The sequence below is a fragment of the Peromyscus leucopus genome, chromosome 1 (genome assembly GCF_004664715.2).
Source record: "Peromyscus leucopus breed LL Stock chromosome 1, UCI_PerLeu_2.1, whole genome shotgun sequence".
Lineage (NCBI taxonomy): Eukaryota > Metazoa > Chordata > Mammalia > Rodentia > Cricetidae > Peromyscus > Peromyscus leucopus.
In genome coordinates this window covers 100,318,602-100,341,323 of record NC_051063.1, presented here as the reverse complement: position 1 = coordinate 100,341,323, position 22,722 = coordinate 100,318,602, and the positions used below count along the sequence as shown (strand labels likewise).

The 22,722-nt window shown below is 39.3% G+C and overlaps 2 protein-coding genes across 2 annotated transcripts; both read left to right on the top strand.

Moving 5' to 3' along the window:
* Positions 1–2,418: 2,418 nt before the first annotated feature.
* Positions 2,419–3,459, top strand: LOC114686910 (olfactory receptor 52H1-like). Its single transcript, XM_028861581.1, has one exon. It carries the CDS (start codon positions 2,494–2,496, stop codon positions 3,439–3,441), a length of 948 nt encoding a protein of 315 aa, XP_028717414.1. The 5' UTR covers positions 2,419–2,493; the 3' UTR covers positions 3,442–3,459.
* A 14,597-nt stretch (positions 3,460–18,056) lies between these two features.
* LOC114686906 (olfactory receptor 52D1-like) lies at positions 18,057–19,090 on the top strand. The gene has a single exon (XM_028861576.2). The coding sequence runs from the start codon at positions 18,075–18,077 to the stop codon at positions 19,026–19,028; it is 954 nt and encodes a 317-aa protein (XP_028717409.1). The 5' UTR covers positions 18,057–18,074; the 3' UTR covers positions 19,029–19,090.
* Positions 19,091–22,722: the final 3,632 nt, after the last annotated feature.

Sequence of the window (22,722 nt, the reverse complement as noted above, 5' to 3'; positions counted from 1 at the left end):
TGGTGTCCATCAGTGCTCCTGACATACAACAGCAGTGTGTTCCAGTTGGTCTTGATTTAACAAAAGTAATCTGGTGGTTTTGCCTCTCCTGCACACAGCTTTACCTCATTCTTCTTAAAGTCTAAATACTTTCCCATTACAATGTGAATGGATACACTATAAGTTTTCACTTGAGGTATAAATGCATGTCATCTGAACAATGTTCATTTTCCACTTTATAATTGTATTTGAATTTCATGTTGTAATTGTGGTCACAGTATATCCTTGCTTTTTTGGATTTGTATAACCACATCTTCAGGGACATTTCTATATTGAAGCTACTGGGGGATGTGTATTTTTTTTGATACACACAGCTAAAATAATCTTCAGGAGTGCTCTACATTAAATTCTTTACAAAAATGTCTATAACAGATCCTTATATCACAGACACTTCATAGAACTCAGTATCATCAGCCTTTGAAAATCTTTGTTAAACTGATAACTACTACTGCTCATCTGTTATACAACAAATTTAATGAAGAGACAGAATTTTCTTTTCATATTTTATGTGACTTAATTATCTAAATATATTATCATATTCATATCCATTATACCCAAGTTTCCTTTGGCTCAAAAGGCTTTACCTTTGTAATCTGTAATATTAATAGAATTATGTATCATCATTTGAAGTTAACTTTAGTTACTGCACTTTTGTCACAAAGTCTGTTGTCTCCTTTTTTTTTTTGTATAACAGCTGATCCTTCCCATTCCTTTTCTCTCCATGTAGCCAGACTGTTCTCAAATTGGTGATCCTCCTGCCTCAGTCTTCCAAGGCCTGGGATTATAGTATGCATTACCACGTCTAGGTTTTCCAAGTTTTCTACTTTTTTTCTATAGACATCACCTAGGGGTACATTTGCTAGATGTGAGACATGTGGGGGATGCAGTTTATACACAGCCTTGGAATATCTAACAGGAATCCTTGCATCTTCATCTAAACTCTTCTGAAGCCCCTTCGTAGATCAAAATATCCTGTATCTGGATCTTCTGATAATGGAGATGTTTCAGCATAAATGAAAATCACTTGTGGACACCAGTCTCCTTGTATCTGCCTTTCTGGGAGTGATTGGCTTCCAACCTTCTTCATTCTGTGGTAGGGAAAGAAAGATCTTAGCCCATACCTTTTCTCCAGAAACAGTAAGCCCTACTTCCACAGACAGCCTTGACAGCTAAACTACGGGGAGGAAGCTGGGATATATTTTTAAAATATGTTTTTCCTTTTCTGAAAATAATTTCTGGATGTTTTCCAAACTTCTAATTGTAAAAGAAAAACATGCATTTACACTAGAAAACAGAGCTCTTGGCAAGAGTGGGTGGTAAGTAGGATAGAGCAATCCTGTAGGGTTACATAGATACTCAGAGTGACCACTTGCAAGATTATAATCATTTAGAGATGAGTAGGGTTCTTGTGTGTGAGGGAGATATGATTGTATGAAGAGATGGGAATACTGATTATGTTGAACAGTCTTTGAGCTGGAAAACATCACAACAGGAATGGGGTGGGTCAATAGAAAGACCAATAATGTATTTGGATGAAGAAGGCAGGCAGAGAATACCTAATCCTCAAACCAAGGAGGGATAGCTGTATTTAAAATCAGAAACTTCAGAATGTTCACAACACGGGCCCAGTTAATGTCATATCATTAGTGGAGATCACTTTGGTGCAGCTTGCACAAACAATAGATAAGGACAGAGTACTGTAGAATTCTAATACAGGAGAAAAAAATAGAAATAATTAAAAATGAGTGGAAGCAAAAGGGTTGTGTATCAGATCACAAAAGAGAAGAGTTTTAAAAGATAATCTTGCTGTTTCGATGAAGTCACACGAGGATGAGTCATTGAAAAGGGTAGGCAGGGACAAGAGTGCCATTGTGTCGTGTTGTCAGAAGCCTGAGTGTCTCTCACTGGGGTTTATGGTAAGAGGTGGCCTCTCTCTTCTTTCCTGGGACAAACCTGGCATAGTCACTTGTCAGACTCTGTCTTCTCTTGAATAGACTCCAGTCTAGGAATGTCTGAAGGGCAGAATAAGCTACTGATACTTGAAGTTTGATAGAGGAACATTCTGTCATAATTTTTTTTTTTTGCATTTGTGGGGATTGAACATAGGAAGTTACACATGCTAGGCAAGTGCTCTACCACTGAACAACGTACCTGGTTCATTCTTTGTTGTGGTAGTATTTCTTGCACGAATATTCCAAGGAAATTTTGCTGGGTTGCTATCAGTAGTCAGGATTGGATTCAGTCATAATATGACTTAAGTCTCTGGGAAAACATTTCAATGATGCATGTTAAATGGTTGAAAGTTTGGCAAAGGTTTATGAACAAAGAGAAGAGAAGAACGATACATTGATCATTTCTGAAAGGGAAAAGTATTGGGGAAGTTTGAGTGGATCACTGTAACTATCATACCATTTTTGTTTTCAGTTTGCGACAGTCATTTAACCCAAGCTGATAATGGCCACGCTCAACTTCAGCAGCTTCAATCCAGGCTTTTTCATCCTCCTAGGAATCCCAGGGCTGGAGCAGTTCCACATATGGATTGGGATTCCCTTCTTTATTATCTACCTTGTGGCCTTTGCAGGCAACAGCATCCTCCTCTACCTCATTTTTATGGAGCGCAGCCTGCACGAGCCCATGTTCTTTTTCCTCTCCATGCTGGCTGCTACAGATCTCATCCTATGTAATACATGTGTTCCCAAAACCTTCAGCATCTTTTGTCTGGGTCCTCAGCAGATCACGTTTCCTGGATGTCTTACTCAGATGTTTTTCCTCCACTTCAGCTTTGCCATGGATTCTGCTATCCTGCTGGCCATGGCATTTGATCGATATGTTGCTATCTGCTTCCCCCTAAGATACACCACCATCCTCACTCATCGGATGATTACTAAGATTGTGGTGGCAATTGTCAGCAGGAGCTTTTGTATCATCTTCCCATGTGTGTTCCTGTTAAAGCGATTGCCTTTCTGCCGAGCGCTCATCGTTCCCCACACATACTGTGAACACATAGGCATTGCTCGCCTGGCCTGTGCTGACATCTCCATCAATATCTGGTATGGCTTTGCGGTACCTATAATGACTATTATGTCAGACCTGATCCTCATTGGCATTTCCTACACTGTTATTCTTCGTGCTGTCTTTAACCTTCCCTCCCGGGACGCCCGCCACAAAGCCCTTAGCACATGTGGTTCCCATGTTTGTGTCATTCTTATATTCTACACACCAGCCATATTCTCTGTACTTGCCCACCGTTTTGGTCACAATATTCCCCACTCTTTTCACATACTGTTTGCTAACCTCTATGTAGCCGTCCCTCCTGCCATCAACCCAATCATCTATGGGGTAAAGACCAAGCAGATTCGGGACAAAATCAACCTCCTGTTCTTCCCCAAAGCAAACCCTTGATGTGGCACTGAGTGCTTGGGAAAGAAAAACAGGCAATGATATCAGTTTGGGAGTGCTTCTTGTTTCTTAAAGCTGGAACACCCACAATACTTACTTAAATTTATATAATGTTGTAGAAAGTCTACTCTGGATGATAGAATATATATATATAGTTGGAGAAGCCAAGAAAGAATTGAAGACGACATCTTTGCATGACAAGATAGAGAAGAGGGAGATTTAGCTCTCATTTGTAAATAAGATTTCTAATCACCTCTTGGCCTTTGGGCTGAGATCAAGTGTAGTATCAAATAAGATTCCCAAGATGTGGGGGGCAGTATGTTGAATACGTGGAATGTAGATAGGTTATAACTATAAACAACTGGAAACAGATTAGTTAAAAACATCACAACATGGTATATCTCTGTATATATATTTTCCAGATAAGAGCTAGAATCAGCAAATGATTACTCTCTTAAAACAATATTCTGTGAAAATGAATACTCCAAGACAGTGGTTTTCTGAATTATAGTGGATAGCAGGGCTTGATAAAATTTAAACTTCAGATTCACTCTTATTCTAATGAACCTCTACAATTTGTAATGATTCCTTAGGTGATTCTGATACCCAGCACATCTTTGCCACACTTTCAGATAAAAAAGTTCCAGTCTTTTTTTTTTTTTTTTTGACAAATTCTATAAAGTTGGTTCTTATGCTTTTCTGAGCTAAAGGTATCATTGTTCTTTATGCTCCACATAACTGCCACAGGACTAACATTAACAATTTATCCTAAACCTTCCCACCCCTAAGCCTCACATTCAAATATATTATCAATTACCTCTACTTACTGTAGCTTCCACCCAGGCCTGAGCCTTTCTCCTGGAAGATGTTTTACTTCTGTACAGTACTGTTTTCTACAAAACAAAACAACAACCACAAAAATATACTGCTAACATGATTATTGGAGATTTTAGTATCTCTATAGATGATCCTTTAATTACTAAATGTGGCAGATTTTATTTCCCAAAACTAGTCACAACAATATCTTATGATGTCTTTACTTACTTGTACTGTGAACTTCTCGTTGTTTTCATGGCAACATTTACAGTCTAATCACCTTGAATATAGGCTGAACTGCAGCATTCTTTGACAAATCATGATCAGTAGAAGTGACTTTGGAGGCTTATAAAATTATATCATAAAAAAAAAATCTTTGCAATTTCCATCTGGGTCTCTTTGTCTGTTTAATTGTTTGAGATTTTATTGTTGCTGTTGTTTGAGACAGGGTTTCCCTGTGTAGTCTTTGTCCTTGCTGTCCTGGAACTCACTCTGCAGACCAGGCTGGCCTCTTACAGAGATCCACCTATCTTTGCCTCCTGATTGCTAGGATTAAAATGTGTGCCACCACCACCTGCCTCCATGTGGGTTTCTCTCTTTTTAATAATTAATTAATTAACTAACTAATTAATTAATTTCATGTCCCAACCACAGCCTCTCCTCCCTCTTCTCCTCCCATTCACTCTTCCCATCTCACCTCTGTCCTCCCAATCCACCCCTCCTCTGTATTTGTTCATAAAGGGGCAGGCCTCCAACTGGGTCTCTTAATGAGCTTTATTTTACTAGATTCCCTTTGGACACTAGCTACTGTGACATATACATCCTAAGCAACATGTGAAGACTCTTTCTAAATGTTCTAGTGAATGGTCCCAATTTTGAATTTAATTGACAGCCAATAACAGCTGCAATCTGTATTAGTGACTCAATTTGGACATCAGTTCAGTTGAGACTCTAGCTAGCTATAGTAGTAATATGGAAGACAGAAATGTACTCAATTCACTGGTGCATTTGCCTAAAGAATATTGTAGTACTGAATGTACAATATTATTTTACCATGTGATAAGATTAAGAGATAAGATGAAAATGAAACGATTTCATTTCAAGCAGAATAAATGCAAAGATGTCATGACTAGCTAGGTTCAAATAAAACTTCCTCCCTCCCAGCAATTCCAAATGATAAAAGACTATACAAGCAAAATATGGTCACAGGATATAGTATCATCTTTAGCAAAAGGCTGTAAGAATATTCTTCATTAAAAACAGAGAAATATTAAGAGTGCATCTAATAAATCTTTTCATCTGGACAAAGAAACTTCTAAGGATCTTAACAGATATTTCCCTATAACATTATAACTGTTTGCCCAAACCAGACAGTAGACAATGTAAAAGTGTTTGTTAGGAATGATGCTTGTTTAATGGAGACAACCCTACAACACCCACAGAGAACCCAGAGTCTCTAGGAGAACTACTTATGAACATAACATCATCCAGTGACTACCTAAAGGAGCACAGATAGGCATTGTTCAATGAACAGAAATCTTTGAGCCTACAATTTTCCCTACAGCAGAGGGAGAGCTTAAAAATATTTTCAGATATAACTACAGATCATTTATCATTTTAATGACATATGTAACTATGTATTGGGTAAATATTGTTATATATTTATTTTTTTAATCTATTGAACCAAATTAATTCGTCAATGTGTGCACTGGTGTGAGGTCACCCACTGGAGCATAGGCAATCTACCAGGGGCTACTCCTCCAAAGAAAAGTGACTCTTCCTCCCCTGGCAGCCATAAACTGCCAATGGTTCCCCATCGAGGGGTAGGCCTTGGTAGTCCCTCACCCATCCAACTGAAAGTTTAAACTGGTTTGATCTTTTGCAAGTTGTGTGAGTTCACATGTGCAACAGATATTTCATATCAAGAAGACACAAGTATGATGTATAGATTCATTATTGCTAACTATATTTACGCCAATGAACCATAGAACCTCAAACCTCCTCCTCTTCTTTTTTTTCATTTTTTTTTGGACAGGCTTTCCTGTGTAGCCTTGGTTGCCCTGGAACTCGCTCTGTAGACCACCCTGGCCTTGAATTTACAGAGATCCACCTGCCTCTGTCTGCCAACTGTTGGGATTAAAGGCACACACCACCACCACTTGGCTACATTTATTCTTATCCAATGGTAATGCAGCCTTTTCCAACTACTCTCCCATCCCCGCTTCTCCCTGCTCCAGTCTCTGTAACTACTCTACTCTCGACGTCTATACAGTTTGGGTTTTTGCTAATTCCATACTGGGAATGGTTATGGGGAAGATACATATAATTACAACTGGAAGATTAATTCATTTAGTTTTTTTTCCAAGAATGGATAAAATATTTTGTGTCCCATACACTTATCTGCAGTATTACTTGTTACTGCTTCAAGATGTGTACCCTGACTCTTCCCTTTGTCTCTTGAATGATATTACTGATTTCTTGAAAAATGGAAGTGTCATTTTGTGATACACGAGGCAATGTTATAAGAAACTTCACAGCAAGCCAGGTGGTAATGGCACACACCTTTTTTTTTTTTTTAATTTATATTTTATTTTAGCTATGAATAGGAACCACTAGTGTAGAAATCACACCCCAGATGCTGGGGTGAGAGGACCAAGGAAGAGGACCAGGGGAGGCCTGACCTGACCTCCTAGGGGTCCTTTCCCTTCTGAGGCCACAGCTGTTCTTAAGCTTTGATTTAGGTCAGCTCCCCACCCCAATCCCCCGCGGGGGGGCCCCCCGCCCTCTGTCACCCTTTGCTCTCTTTATGAATCTTAGCTGGTTTCACCATGGGCTATGGGGGCCCCTTACCCCACACATTTGCATGAAGGCTCCCTTAGGAGTAAGATGTGGGACCTCCCCTAGTCAGTTCTCACAGTGCTCTGGGCCCGAGTTCAGCTAGAGGCACCAAGTCCCATCACTCCATTCCAGGAAACTTCATTTGCTTTAATACCAGCACTTGAGGCAGAGGCAGGTGGATCTCTGAGTTCGAGGAGAGTCTGGTCTACAAGGCAAATTCAAGACAGCTACACAGAGAAGCACTGTCTCTCCCTAACCCCCCCCCCCCCAAAGAAAGAAACTTCACAGCCTTCTCTTTAATGCATTTAAACATTTACATTTTGGATATTTTTTAGTCCATAACCACTGTGTTGTGAGACTATTAATCATATGCAGAAGCTGACAATTTTAGCAGGGTTTCAAGCTAACAGTCAGCATCTGCTGCATTAATTCTGATCAAGGTTGGTCCTGATTATAACTTCATCAAATATCTCAGTGTAGATACCCAAGAGGAAAATCAAAGTAAGAAATTTCCAACAGGTCTCAATGAGGCTATATTAGAGATGGTAATAAACAGTTTTCAAAGCAGACATTTTCCATTCTTTGCATACAGATGATTGAGGCAGCTCAATCCTCAGAATTCTGACCTGACTTTCAAAGCTCAAACACCTGCACCCCTGCTACTTCAGCCCTTTGAAATGCCTTGGAGTTTGAGTTTGTTTCATTATATGCAAATTATTCTTAATCTAACATTCAGGCATTTAATCCCTACCACATTATTTCTTACTTTCCAGAGCCTATTCTCAACACTCTTTGACCTCAATGATATCAATGATAAATTGGTCTCACTGCCTTTTCACACTCACTCAATTTCCCCATTTCTTAATTATCCTTTTTGCCAACATTAATTTTATGGTCAATTCTTAGAATTCATCTTGAATATAAAAAATTTTCTCCTTATTTACCCCTTTCTCTTTTTCCTCCTTTCCCGCTAAAACATACTGTTTAGGCTTTTAAAGCAGCACAGCAAACACAGCTCAGTCTAACTCTGCTCCTACATTGTGCCTGCAGCCACAAGCCCATGGATTCTCTCTTCATTCTTGATGAACAATTTATTCTTTCCATGGGATTTTTATTCCCTGTCAGCACAAGCATTTGGTAGCTTTTGTCTTCCCTGGACACTCTTTTTTGACCTCAATTTTCTTCCAGATGTTGCCTGATTCTGTACCTTCCCAGAAGAGCATCTCCTTGAAACATTTGCTTACATCCACTCTTTCCCATTCTTCCCCCAACATTCTCCTAAAGTAGCTCCCATCTACATTGCATTATTATTTATTGTCTTTTAGTGAAAGACAATAACCACTTATCACTTCAGTTGGTAACTATAAGTTCTTCTAGTCTTTGATGACATTTTACATCATTATGTATTATTTTATATACATGTCCTCATTTTGTTTGTATGTGTGGTATATCTGTGTACCATGTGCGTGCACATGCATGTAGAGGTTGGAGATCAACGTTGGATGTCTTCTTCATTAGCTTGCCACCTCACTTTTTGAGGCAGGGTCTTTCACTGAACCTGGAGCTCACTGATTGGCTTGACTCACTGGCTCTGTTCTATGGAACAGGTGGAACCTGTTCTCTCCTTCCCAGCACAGCAGTCATAGTTAGGCACTGTAACACGTGCTTTTATGTGGAGCTGGAGATCTGAAGTCAGGCCCTCATGCTTATAGAACAAACGTTTTAGCAATTGAGCCAACCTCAGAGCTCTGCATCCTTTCAAATTGTCCTCCTCAGCTGGTTTCAGTGGCATTTTTTTTTTTTTTTTTTTTTTTTTTAAATCTTGTGACTACTCCTTCTGTATCTCCCTCACTGATTCTTCTCATCTGGTAAATATTAGGGTTACTATTTGGTACTTTTTATAGATATTCCCTGCCTGATGATCTCATTCAATAACATAGCTTTAAATTATTCTCATTATAATAATGATTGAAAGTGCCCACCTTGTCTATAGCACCCACTTCCAGACCCAGGCAACAGGACAAAAGAAGAGCAGAAAGTCTGTAAGAGCCAGAAGATGGAGCAGAATACTGTAAGATTCAGTCTTCTTAAGGAGCACGATTAGATGCAAAGAAGAAAGGGTTAAGCAGGAGTGAGGGAAGAGAGAAGGAGATAATGGAGGGTTAGTACAATCACAATATGTTGTGTACATATATCAAAGTGTTAAAAATGTATCCATCACCAGTTTGGACTTTTTCTCTGAAGTCCTTCCTCTCTTGTTTATCAATATGTCTGTCCTATAGCATTTTTTTCCTAGATTGTAACATCCCCTCCAAATTGAAACATTTGCTCCAAGGAGAGGGAACTCATGAGCCTCAGGAGATAAACAAAAGGTCATATGTTGAAAACAGCATGAACTCGGATAATTTTTTGAGGACCCTCTACCCAGTATAAGAGTTAACAAACATTATCTGGAACTAGGAATTCTGATCAAGCAAATGGTAAAAAGAAAGATATTGGGATAGCAGAACTTCCTGAAAGCTGCAGGTAGAGCTCTGGGCTTGTAGGTTTTATAAGTCATCACCTGTGTTGGAGTGGGCTGTGGTTGATATATTGTTCACCCCAATAAACTTATCTAGGGGTCAGAGAACAGAACAGCCACTATATTAAACATAGACTTAGGCAGTGGTAGCACATGCCTTTAATCCTGGCATTCAGGAGTCAGAGATCTGTCTGGATCTCTGTGAGTTCAAAGCTACACTGAAAACAGCCAGGCATGGTGACACATACTTTTAATTTCAGGAAGTAATGGCAGGAATCAGAAAGGTACATAAGGCATAAAGACCAGGAACTAGAGGTTTTTTAGATCTGTTAAGCTTTTAGTCTTTTAGCAGCAGTTCAGCTGAGAGCCATTTGGATGAGGACTCAGAGGCTTTCTGTCTGAGGAAACAAGATCAGCTGAGGAATTGGCGAGGTGAGGTTGGCTGTGGCGTGCTCTGTTTCTCTGATCTTCCAGTGTTTACCCCAGATACCTGGCTCTGGGTTTGTCTTTATTAATAAGACCCTTTTAAGATTCATGTTACAGTGGGATTTCTGGTGATCCAGCTGCTTTTAAGTCATCTCTGCCCCTGATAAGTAACCCCTAACTCATATTCCTATTTATAACCCCCCCAAAACTCACCAAATTGAATATTGGTATGATCATTACTTTGCTCTATTGTGGGTTCTACTTTTGAGGAGAGTAGATGTGTGTGTGTGTGTGTGTGTGTGTGTGTGTGTATGTGAGTATCTGTGTGTGTTGCTGTTGCATCTCCCCAGGAAAAGTCCATTGTACAGCACAATAACTCCCAATTTATAAATCCCTTAGTAGATTTTGGGAAAAATCTACACCTCATTGTAAGTGTTTTTCCTGCACAAAGGCATCTTGGTTAGTCTGGAGCCAAGAAATACCATAAAGTTACATCATGCAACAAACCTTACGCAGAGATTTATTGGAGAGAAACACAGAATGGCAGCTGCCTCTGAATGGGAAGAGAGACAGCAGAGGGTTCAGTGGAGGGGTGAGCACTTATAGGGTCTGTGGAGCATATACAGGGAGCTAGTGGAACAATACTGCACAGCCAGAAGTGCTGCTTGGCCTTAACGCTGAAAAATTGTTTGACCATTAATGCTGAATCATGGGGGTAGGGATTTCCAAATCAAGGAGCTCAGAATCAAAACAGGGGTAGAGTGTATTTCCTTTGGCTCTGGTCTTGGGCTTGGGTTTAAGTCAGGGGCAGGGTGTTCTTCCCTTGACCCCCCTTTCCCTATATTCCTCACTTTTTTGTTTACTATTGATAACTAATTAGGGGCCAGGAAAGAGGGCAATATTATAATTAAACTCTTTGCTGTTGTATGGGGTGTTGAAGCCCATGTTGGCAAGCTTGATCTTTGAGCTTCTGACTTCTGGTTCTGTACTCACAGACTGATAATCCTGTAATAACAACTAATTAAAAGTTTAGTTAGAATTTTTTTGAATTTGTTGTTAAAAAAAATCTAGACAAGAAGTTTATAAAACAGGGAGGAGAATTAGGAGAAGGAGGAGAAGAGGAGTTAAGAAAGATAGTATCCAATTCCATATTGGACTGTCGATACTCCTTTGGCCAGAGACAAAGAGCTGTTCCTTACATTTATGGAGATATGTCTAGAGTTGTTGGACAACATTTCTCCCTGAAGAAGAGGCAAAGACCACCCTTCCCTGTTGTTAGTAGATCTAACCTGTAGATGTAACCAACTGTCTTATTAAATAAGAAACACAGAACCAATGTAAAGAAGAAAGTCAAGAGGTCAGAGCTCAGAGCTAAAACCTTACCCTTCCCCCTGCAGTGCTCCTAGCTCTCCGAGAGAGACCTACTTCTTGTGTGTTTGTCTTTACATAGTCTTTCTGTTCTGCCTTCTCATTGGTCCTAAACCCAAACACATGACTACCTCATCACTGCCTGTAAGTACAGCCCTCCAGGTCTTAAAGGCGTGTGTCTCCAATGCTGGCTGTATCCCTGAACACACAGAGACTTGCCTAGCTCTGTCTACCAAGTGCTGGGATTAAAGGCATGCACCACCACTGCCATGTTCTTGCTATGGCTCTAATAGCTCTGACCCCCAGTTAACTTTATTTATTAACATACAATTAAAATCACATTTCAGTACAAATAAAATACCATCATACTAACCCTTGCTGATTTTCTCTAATGGTTTTCAAGTGGCTTGCCTAGAAACAAGAATTTTTCTTATAGCCATACAATAACCTCCTTGTCCTGCATAAAGTATGAAATAGAGGCTCCCGCTTTGGCTAGGAGGTCCCTTCCTGGCAAGGGGACAGGGCAGGTTGGTACCATTAGCAAGAAGTGGAGGCCCCTAAAAATACAATAAGTGGTAGGGTTTGGTGAGGTTAGTAAGGCTGTCTCCCTACCAAGAAAATAGGGGAATAAGGAGAGATAGGTCCCCCAAAACTCTGTCAGGTTCAAGTAGGTGGCCTCGTATCCAGAATGAAGGAAATGGATAGCATCGAAGATTGCTTGGATCTAGTCATGCAGGAAGGGAAAACAGCTGAAGTTGTTCAAACTGGGTCACACCGGGAACCATGTCTGTTATTATTTTTTTCTTTTTTTATTATTAAGAAATTTTCTATTCATTTTACATACCAACCACAGATCCCCATTTCCTCACCTTATTGCACCTCCCTCACAGGACATTGAACCTGAGTCCAAAACAATTTAACTCTTGGGTTGATTTTTTTTCTTTTGGAGGAGACATTTTCCTCCTATGCCACATCACCATCTCCTTCTCTGGTTCTCACACAATACACGATTGCCTGGAAATAGTCAGAGCAATAATGGGCTTGTGGGATGATTTAAAAGATGTACCCATTCCATGTCTGGACACCATTTTCTTCACAGATGGGAGCAGTTTCATGCAGAGGGACTTCACTATGCTGGGGCAGCCATCACACTGGCTGATGGAACTGTGATCTTGTCACAGCCATTACCAAAAGGAATATCTGCCCAGAGGGCCAAACTGATAGCCTTGAACAGGCACTCAAATGGGGTGAAGGAAAAGTTGTCAATATCTACACTGACAGTCACTATGCCATTGTTAAGGAACATGGGCATGAGGCCATCTACAAAGAACAAGGGCTTCTGACTGCTGCTGCAAAGGAGATTAAAACTGAGAGGAACTCCTCATGCTCCTATAGCCTGTTTGGTTGCCTAAGGGACTACCTATCATCCACTGCAAGAGCCAATAAAAGAGTTCCCATGAGGTGACAAAAGGAAACTATCTGGCTGACAAGGAGACCAAACAGGTGGTTCTCTAGAAGGTCAGCCCCCAAACAGGGATCCTTCTTCTCTTTCTACCTCGGCACCTTCCTCTTCAACATTCCTACAACCACAGAGGGGTTGTGGCTAATCAAGGATGTAAAAGCCCAAGAAGAAATGGGAGGATGGAAAGTCCTATTAGATGGCTGGATCTTTTTACCCCAAGCTATGGGGAAAGAATGTATACAACAGGTACATGAAGCCACTCACTTGGGAACCACCATGATCACTGAGCTGGTGAGAAGAGACTTTCATATTCCCAATTTAAACAGTACCATAGAGTCTATTTCAAAGAGATGTCTCATTTGTGCTAAGGTTAATCAAAGGACACAAAGATTGCCAGAAGGTCAGAATCTAAGGGGAGCCGCTCCAGGAGAACACTGGGAATTAGAATTCATTGAATTAAAAAGTGTACTAAGTGGACATAAATACCTATTAGTTCCGGTGAACACATTCTCTGGTTGGATTAAAGCATTCCATACTCGGATGGTATCAGCCCTATTCACTACAAAGATCGTAAGTGAGGTAGTTCTCAGGTTTGGAATTCCCTTAAAGGTACGGTCAGACAATGGGCCAGCTTTTATGGCACACATGACTCAGGCTGTAGCCAAGCGTCTACAGATAGATTGAAAACTTCATTGTGTGTATCATCCTTAAAAAAGCTCAGAACAGAAAGAGAGGATGAATAAAACCTTAGAAGACATTCTTACCAAACTGATTCTGGAGCCAGAAGTAAATATAGCTTGGCAGTTAACTCTAAAACATTGTTTGGCTATCAACACTGAGTCATGGAGCCGGGGATTTCCAAGACTAGGAGCTGTGGGTCAGATAGGGGAAGGGTATTTTTCCTTTAGCCCTGGTCTAGGGGTCAAGTCAGGGGCAGAGTGTTTTTCCCTTGGCTCTTTTTCCCTAGACTCACACTGAACCATAATAAACAGTAACTAAATGGTTTATCACTTTGTAGATTTGGGTAGAAAATATAAGAAAAAAAGAATCACCCTGGAAAATATACCAAAATGTTAAAGGGAAATGATCAACTTCAACATCATTTGGCAGGAATTCAGATTAGATACATCTCTTCTTGAAAATAACTAATATGGGGGATTAGGTCAGGCAACACAACAAAACTGTAAATTGAACTCACTATCTATCCCTTTGCATTATTCCTTTACTCAGAAATTCCTTCCTTTTTCCTAAATTACTCTCTCCAATAGCCTGGCACATTTTGGTTACACTATTTGTTCAAAGTCTGAGAGTCTGTTATCCTTTTAGTGTAAAGCTATGGTAACTTCTTCCCTTGAATTAGAAAACATTGTTCACACTTTAAAAGCAGATCTTACCATGGCTAGTGTGTATCCCCTGAGAGCATATCTGAAAATGTACCTCTATTTTTAGCATCTGGGACCATTAGTGCTTTGAGTCAACCTCAGCCTCTCTGGACCAAGAACACCACCACAAGTTAGGGGTAAATAGGACCTGATCTCACATACCAGGAACTATGTTATTTGTGCTGGGTCCACAGTTTTCTGTTGACCACCGAATCTGGGGTAAGTGTTTGATGAATACAATGGCCTGTAAATAATGTCAAGAATAATTCTGTGAAGGCAGGAAGAGAGGTAGGGAGGGCAGGAGAGATGAGAGCTATACAGAAATACTTACACTTTTTGTTTGTTTTCACTCCTCTATAGGTCATCTCAGACTGATCTCTATTCTACAGAAATTAGTTCCTTGAATCCCATAGGTATTTGGGTAACAACAATGCATAATGCATATCAAGATTTCATAAGCAAGTGATGTGTGTGTGTGTGTGCGTGCATGTGTGTGTATGAATCCTTTATGTGGCAGTCTGAGGTTTCAATCTCCAGCTGTTTTCCTTGTGATCTCAAGATAAGGTGGATGGATCTCTAGGAGCAGTCATCCTTAAAACAATGAGGTCTGCATTTCTGAAGTTTTAAAAAAATATTCATTGTGCATATTTAAGGTATAAAATATAATGTTATAAGGAATTATAGATAGTAAAATGATCACTACAGTGGAAAACCTTAATCATATCTTGCTCTCTCTCACATCAGACCAACTGGATATAAACAGCACCTTTTATATTTACTAATGGGTAGCGTTGTTCTTGAGTTCTTTAGAACCCACACAACAGTATTCCCAGAAAGTCCAGTTTGTCTACACAGTATCTAAACATAGATGGTACCTTTTAAATTTAATTGACCTCATGTAGCTAGCCCTAGAATTTCATGTCTATAAATTTTAACGATCCACCAAGCAAATATATCCTTGCTGCAACATTTTCCTGGTGAAAACTGGTGACTGACTAAACAAAGCAATAGAAAATTTCCATTATTAAGTAATGTAATCATTCTTACATCTCTACTCTTCATAGCACATAGAACATGTTTGCTCCTTATATGTGAAGGACACCAAATGCTGCAATAGTTCTTTGACCTCCCAAAAAATTGAGAGGAATTCAACAACACTGGCAACTTGGTAGGACTGGGATTGTTGGGGAGTTTTCTTATTTCATATATTGTGGGCATTTACCTAGCCTAGCTAACTAAAGGAGGACCAGCCTTGAATATGTTCAAAATGGGACCTTGATTTGAGGAATGGTGAAACCATAGGCCCTCACACCCGAGAATACAACTCAAGAAAAGATGATACATCTTGCAACTTGAGCATTGCAAATGAAGTTTTCTGTTTTTTTTTTTTTTTTTTAGAGCTAAGTACATAAGCCAAGGAATCAGATTTCTGAATCCTGAGAAGTAGTAGTGAACATTTTAATTAATGTACATTAAGTCATTTAGGCTACATCACAGATCTCACAGGCCTAATCATTGAATTAGTAATATATGCATGAAGTACTATAATCTGTATTTTACTAAGAATCTAAGAACAGAGAGCAACTTAAAAAAGGGACTGAAGTTAGTACCATTAGCAAGTAACTGTAGTAGAGACATATTTTCAATCCAGGCGGTTTACATCTAGGTTCTAGCTCTCCTGTTTCAGACTGGACCACAGAACAGAGCTACAAAAGAGGGATAATACTGGAAGCCAGGCTGCCTGAAAGATGTCTGAAGAATTTGAAGATTTGGATTTGGAGAATAGCTATCATTTCCTCCAGGAAGACTTCTGTGAGTACAAACTGGCTTATGTAACATTTCTTCACAGCACACACCAATGCAGCATTCTGTTCTTACATTGACATTTCTTGTTGGTTTTGTTGGTTTAGTCTATCTTCTTACTTTCATCTACAAGTTTAATGTAGTATCAAGTTGTGAAATATCTGAGACAGGCTATCTCAAACCGACATGCCTTTCACATGGCACGCTTCTCACATAAGTCTTTTTTTTTTTTTTTTTTTAAAGACCTGGTGTCTCTGTGTAACAACACTGGCTGTCATGGAACTTGCTTTGTAGATCAGGATGGTCTCGAATTCACAGAGATCTGCCTGCCTCTGCCTCCCTAGTGCTGAGATGAAAAGTATATGCCATCACTGCCTGACCACAAGTCTGTTTTTTGTTTGTTGCCTGGCAGCTGCCCCAGAGCATCCATGTGTGTAATGTCAGGAGTAAGTGGCTGTGACATATTGTATACTAAGCACAACAGTCTGGAGATAGTCTATAAGCAAACCCATGCCTATGCCGTATCTAGAAACAGACAGAAATGTATTATCTAGATTAAATTCAATTAAGTTATGTATTATTAATCTTAAAAGTTAATTAATATTATATATGATATAGTATATTAAAAAAGGTGAAAAAGAGCCTTTTTATTATTTTTATTATTCTGAAATATATATACAGAAGAGAATGTGGTAGAAACCACACATCTAGGGATGGGAAGTCTTATGTTGTTCTTAAAAAGGGTTTCCAGGAGGAATTTCCCATTTTTTAACCCTAGTCACTTTTCCAAGTCTATTAGAAAACTTAAGTGCTGAGTTCAAGCCTTTATTTATTATTCATTAAACATTATTTATTGTCCTAATGTCAGTAAGGCAGACATGGTGGACATGAAGAAAAATTAAAACTCAGAAACTTCACAGTGTAATGAGGTCTGTGTGTGGAAACATATACATAATTATTAAGCAATTACAATTCTCTCTCCCCCCACCTCTCTCTCTCTCTCTCTCTCTCTCTCTCTCTCTCTCTCTCTCTTTCTCTCTCTCTCTCTCTCAGAAAATGTATTCAGCTAACATCTGATTAACAACAATGTATCAGGTGACGAATGGAAACAGTCTTTTGAGTAGAAAGAATGCCATATGAAAGGCATGTGGTTTGATATTTCACGATCCTCAGATATTTCACAGCACTCACTATGATAGAAATATGAAGTATGTCGTAAAGTATGAGGTGAAATATGCTATGTAGGAAGGCAGAAGCAAGCCTAAGAAGAGGCTTGCATGTCTTGTGTTAGCATCCCCAAAAGAAAGATACCAAGTATTCTATTTAGATACTATATTTAGACTCTACTTAATTAAGAAACCATTTACAAAGTGGTGGGTATGTATAGGGCCATTACAGATGCTGTGGAGTTCCACAGGTAAGTAACACAGGAACTATGACAACCTTTGGACAGAAGAAATAAAAGGAAGATATGATCACTAGTGTAAGCTAGAGCCAAAATGACAATTCAGCTAAGGAAGCCAAAAGCTTTAACAACACTTCTTCAAGATAGTAGGAGAAATAAATGCCTACCCTTCAGTTCCCTCATCTCCTGCAGAAGCTTGCTATTTTCTATGGTCAAATTCTTCTACTAGTAAAAAAAAGTGGAGAATACAATCCATGCCAGTGACCCAGGGCCCAGGACATAATACAAGATGATAGAGGAAGGCTAGAGACATTGAATACAAAATGTTCTGCAAAAGGTTAAGTTTGAATTGACATTGATTGTATTCATATTAGAATTTTGGGACATGATGTAGAAGTCTTATTGGAAGATGGAAATCCTGGAAATGAGATAAACACTGTTACTTAAAGCGTTTTAATAATGTATACTAGAAGCAAGAAAGGCATGAATTTGAACAATTTGAATTGGTGTGAATGTAGGACAAGAAATCAAATGGGCATTTAGTAGACAGATGACACAGGATAACATCCTTTCATTTTTTAACTACTTTTAGGAAGAAGGTGTGTTCCCTGCTTCATGATGCTCTCTGCCTCTGTCCTCAATGACACTGCCTTCCACCCTGCCACATTCGTTTTGCTTGGAATCCCTGGGATGCAGGACCAGCATGTGTGGATTGCCATTCCCTTCTGCTCCATGTACATCCTGGCTCTAGTAGGAAATGGCACCATCCTCTACATCATTATAACTGACAGGGCTCTCCATGAGCCAATGTACCTCTTCTTATGCCTGCTTTCTATTACTGACCTAGTCCTCTGTTCAACAACATTGCCTAAAATGCTGGCAATTTTCTGGCTCAGCTCCCACGTCATTTCCTACCATGGCTGCCTCACCCAGATGTTTTTTGTTCATGCGGTCTTTGCCACAGAGTCAGCTGTTCTGCTGGCCATGGCTTTTGACCGCTATGTGGCTATCTGCCGACCACTTCACTATACATCAATCCTCAATGCCATCGTGATTGGGAAGATCGGTCTGGCATGTGTGATGCGTGGCCTTCTCTTTGTTTTCCCCTTTGTCATTCTCATTGAACGCTTGCCTTTCTGTGGGCATCACATCATCGCTCACACCTACTGTGAGCACATGGGCATAGCCAAGCTGGCTTGTGCCAGTATTAAGCCTAACACCATCTATGGTCTTACTGTAGCACTTTCAGTCACTGGAATGGATGTGGTCCTCATTGCCACCTCCTACATCCTGATCCTGCAGGCAGTGCTGCGACTGCCCTCAAAGGATGCCCAGTTCCGAGCATTCAGCACTTGTGGCGCCCACATTTGCGTAATTCTTGTCTTCTATATCCCTGCATTCTTTTCGTTTTTTACTCATCGCTTTGGCCACCACGTGCCTCCTCAGGTTCACATCATACTTGCAAATCTTTATCTCCTTGTACCTCCTGTTCTCAACCCCTTAGTCTATGGAATCAATACCAAACAAATCCGACTGAGAATATTTGACTTTTTTATAAAGAGAAGGTGACAATAATCTCTACATGTACCAGGGACTAATGAGTTCTGGGCTTGAGGCTGCTGCTTCTATTGACCTCAGTAAGTCAGTATAATGTAATATTTGAGATTTTGAAGATCTCAGAGCAACTCCTTCATATCTATAAAGTCAAGTGTAGGCTATGGATAGATCTTCAGGTCTTGAAAGGAAAAGTAATAGGTCAGGAGGAAATGTAGAATACTTGAAAGAAGAGCCATGGAGATTTTCTGTGTCTCTATACATGTGTTAGAAGAAGAAGAAAAGTAGGGTTAAAGACCTATTTACTTATCACTTCAAAGAATTCAGAATGCACATGTATATTTATTAATTAGCTGATATCATCACTTTCTTAGAACCAGTGTCATCAATGAGAGTCTCAGCCTTGGCCACAGAAAGCTATAACAGGCTAAGTCCCTTTGGACCTGAGGTGGGGTTTGACCCAGATGAAGATGGCAGTTGGGAGAGTCACTGTGAGAAGTCTGGAAACTTGTGATTGCAGAGGGAGGGAAGAACAGAAGTTTCTCTAGGAATCACTTCAAAAGATGCCACTCTGTAAAGGACATACTCACCTCATGACTTGTGGCCTCTGCTTCCTAGCTTTCTAAGCATGATGAGATCAATATGCAAAACATCTTAGAGGCCATGGTGGACTTGGTATAATTTGTGATTTACCTCAGTAGGTAACCTGGAGGTACAAGGATTCCATGGACAGTTTCCTACTAGTGGCACCCAGTTAGGGTGACAAGAATCCTCAAGCAACTGGCCTTCATGCATATTTCCTTTGAGTGCTGGAGCTGGAATAAAAGTATAAGAGAGCTGGGAATCAAACCCAGATCCTCTGGAAGATCAATCAGCCAGTACTCTTAACCACTGAGCACTGTAGTCCCATTACTAGACATTCTTGATCATCGAGGGCATCCATCCTACTTTGCAACTTCAGTGTCTTTCTTTTTCAATGGTGAAGCATGCCGCCTATCCATAGTTGGTTTAATTTATTAAGAGGGGTTTGGTGACTAAGAGTCATGTGAACAGAGAACATAAACTTCTACTTTGGTATCATAAAACTATCCATTCCATGAACTTTGTCATTTTGCCCACCTTAAGCTTTACAATTCAGTGACTTATGCTTACAAGGTTGGGAGACCTTCAACTCTATTTGTAAAACTTTTCATCACTACAAGTAGAAACTCTGTAACCAGTCAGCAATAACTACCCATTCCTCAGTCTGCTCTGCCAAGGAAGTTCACGGAGAACAAATCTGTTGTAAGAGCTTTAAGAGAGTGTGGCTTATTTATTGTAATTGAGCTTCTATTAAAAATACTTATCAAGGACCAACTGTATACTGGGTATACAATTGAGTTTACAGGTAAATAGGCTTAAGTGCAAGACTTTGGTAAAGTCACCACCTTGGTGGGTGAAGAGATGATGATGTGGTTTCAGCAAACTATGTTGTTTGTGATGATTCAGTATAAAAGACATGGGAGTCTTCTATACTGTCAGTGATGTGTGAATTCAGATAAGGAACTCAACTGATTATGGTCAAGATCCAGCCTTGAAAACATTGAGGGTCAAGCTTAACAATGTAAGGAAAACAAGATTGAGAGCACATGAAAAAAAACAAACAAAAACCAGACAATTAAAAAAAGTTAGTAAATATACCAAGATTGTATGGGGTCAACAAATCTAAAAATCCACTGTGTTTCTCTCTCTCTCTCTCTCTCTCTCTCTCTCCTCTCTCTCTCTCTCTCTCTCTCTTTCTGCACACACACACCCACACACACCCATACACACCCATGCTCATGAGTTGCATTATACATTAGATAGCAAAGAAAATACTTAATGAAATTAGGCTGTGATTATAGTGAAGATGTTTCAGTGAACTGAACAACCCTCAGACACTAAGACACACTAAATTAAGGTAACAAATAATATTAGTCATGAAACAAAGACAGTGATACAAATCTTAATTGTTCTGTTGTCTTACCCAGAGGCTGTACACTTTGTGTCACTGGTATGCAGAAAGGTGGGTTTGCCGTGACTCTCTATCAGGAGTCCCTGCTTATGAGGAGCCCCTGGATGGTGATTCACTAATAACATACACTGGAAAAGGACAAAGGCGTTGTCAGGTGAAAACACATGTGCAGGAATGAACTTCTCGAATGTGGCTGGTTGTTATCTGCATCTGAGAAATCTGCTCTCGTCAGAATCAAGAGCAATCCTTTTGTTTCTTGGTTTCTAAAATATCCACTATTCCCTTCTAAGATTATTTGGTAGAAGGTAAGCAGGAATTTGGTGAAAGGAGGTGGCCCTTACCTGTTGGAGGTAATTTTAAACAACATCCATCAGTTTGTCATATCAACCAGCATTAACAAAACTACAAAATAGGCCATCCAATTTCTGTATAAGTTGCAATTAAGTTTTAAGAACTTTAGCATGTGATTATTCTGATAGCGAAAATAATTAGAGACACTGAAACCTTTGTTAAATCACCAAGGCCTCTTATTTATTTGATGATGTATTTGATGAATAGTTTATGAGTTTGAGTTTACAGTAACAGTGAAAATGAATGTTTCATTAAATTCCAGAAACAAACACTCATCAAAATATGTTTCTCCTATACTGTATAAAGAACAAAACTCTCATGATAGCATTACTTGGATTGGAGAATAGAATGCCTAATTATTTCTATCATTTAAAAAAAACATGATTTTTAAATTAATTTTTTGAGAATTCCATGGATGCATATGGTGTATTTTGATCATATTTAGCCCATCTGTTACCCCTTTTAAAGACATAAACAAAATTTTATGACATGTAGTCATCATGTAGAGCCTCTAAAGTTTAAGTGCAAAAGACATCTTAATAGTTTTTATTACTTTGAAACTAGGGCCTTAGTGAAACCAAGAACAAACAAAACACAAGATATGAATATAAAAACAGTTAAGTCAAAAAATAATTGTAAACCATGTATTAAAAACACAAAGTCATAAAAATGTATTTATGAAAATTTTATTTTTTTTTAAAAGAGGGAGTTTTGGTACAATGATTCAGTATGGCTAAACCCAAGAGAAATTTTTTTTTTCGAGACAGGGTTTCTCTGTGTAGTTTTGGTGCCTGTCCTGGATCTCACTCTGTAGACCAGGCTGGTCTTGAACTCACAGAGATCCACCTGGCTCGAGCCTCCCGAGTGCTGGGATTAAAGGCGTGCGCCACCACTGCCCGGCTCCCAAGAGAATTTTTAAAGGTCCATATTTTTGAACTCCTAAATTATTTTCTTCACTAACTTAAGGTTCTAAAATTATTTTAATATGGACTTATAGAAATAGAAATACATAGCTAGAAAAACAGTAACGTAAGAATATAATGAACAAATGAGCAAACTGCAAATGCAGAGCTATCAACATTAGTTTTAAAAGTATGATCACTTATAGCAATACATTACTGAAACAGCATGTATATTACATTAAATTTGTAACCCCAATAAATTATAACAGCTTTTATAATAAACATAGGATTTTGTAATGAATATGCACTTTTAGTTTAACTTTTTCCTTCCATCTGTCTCTGTAATGTGAATATATGTGTATGTGTATGCATGTGGGCCTAAGTGAACCACGGCATATGTGTGGAGGTCCAAGGACAACTTTCAGGGCTATTTCTCTCCTTCTACCATGTGGCTTACAGGGAT

Bases quoted from the DNA above. Each gene is read 5' to 3' on its own strand.
- LOC114686910 (XM_028861581.1), top strand. From the start codon at position 2,494: ATGGCCACGCTCAACTTCAGCAGCTTCAATCCAGGCTTTTTCATCCTC.
- LOC114686906 (XM_028861576.2), top strand. From the start codon at position 18,075: ATGATGCTCTCTGCCTCTGTCCTCAATGACACTGCCTTCCACCCTGCC.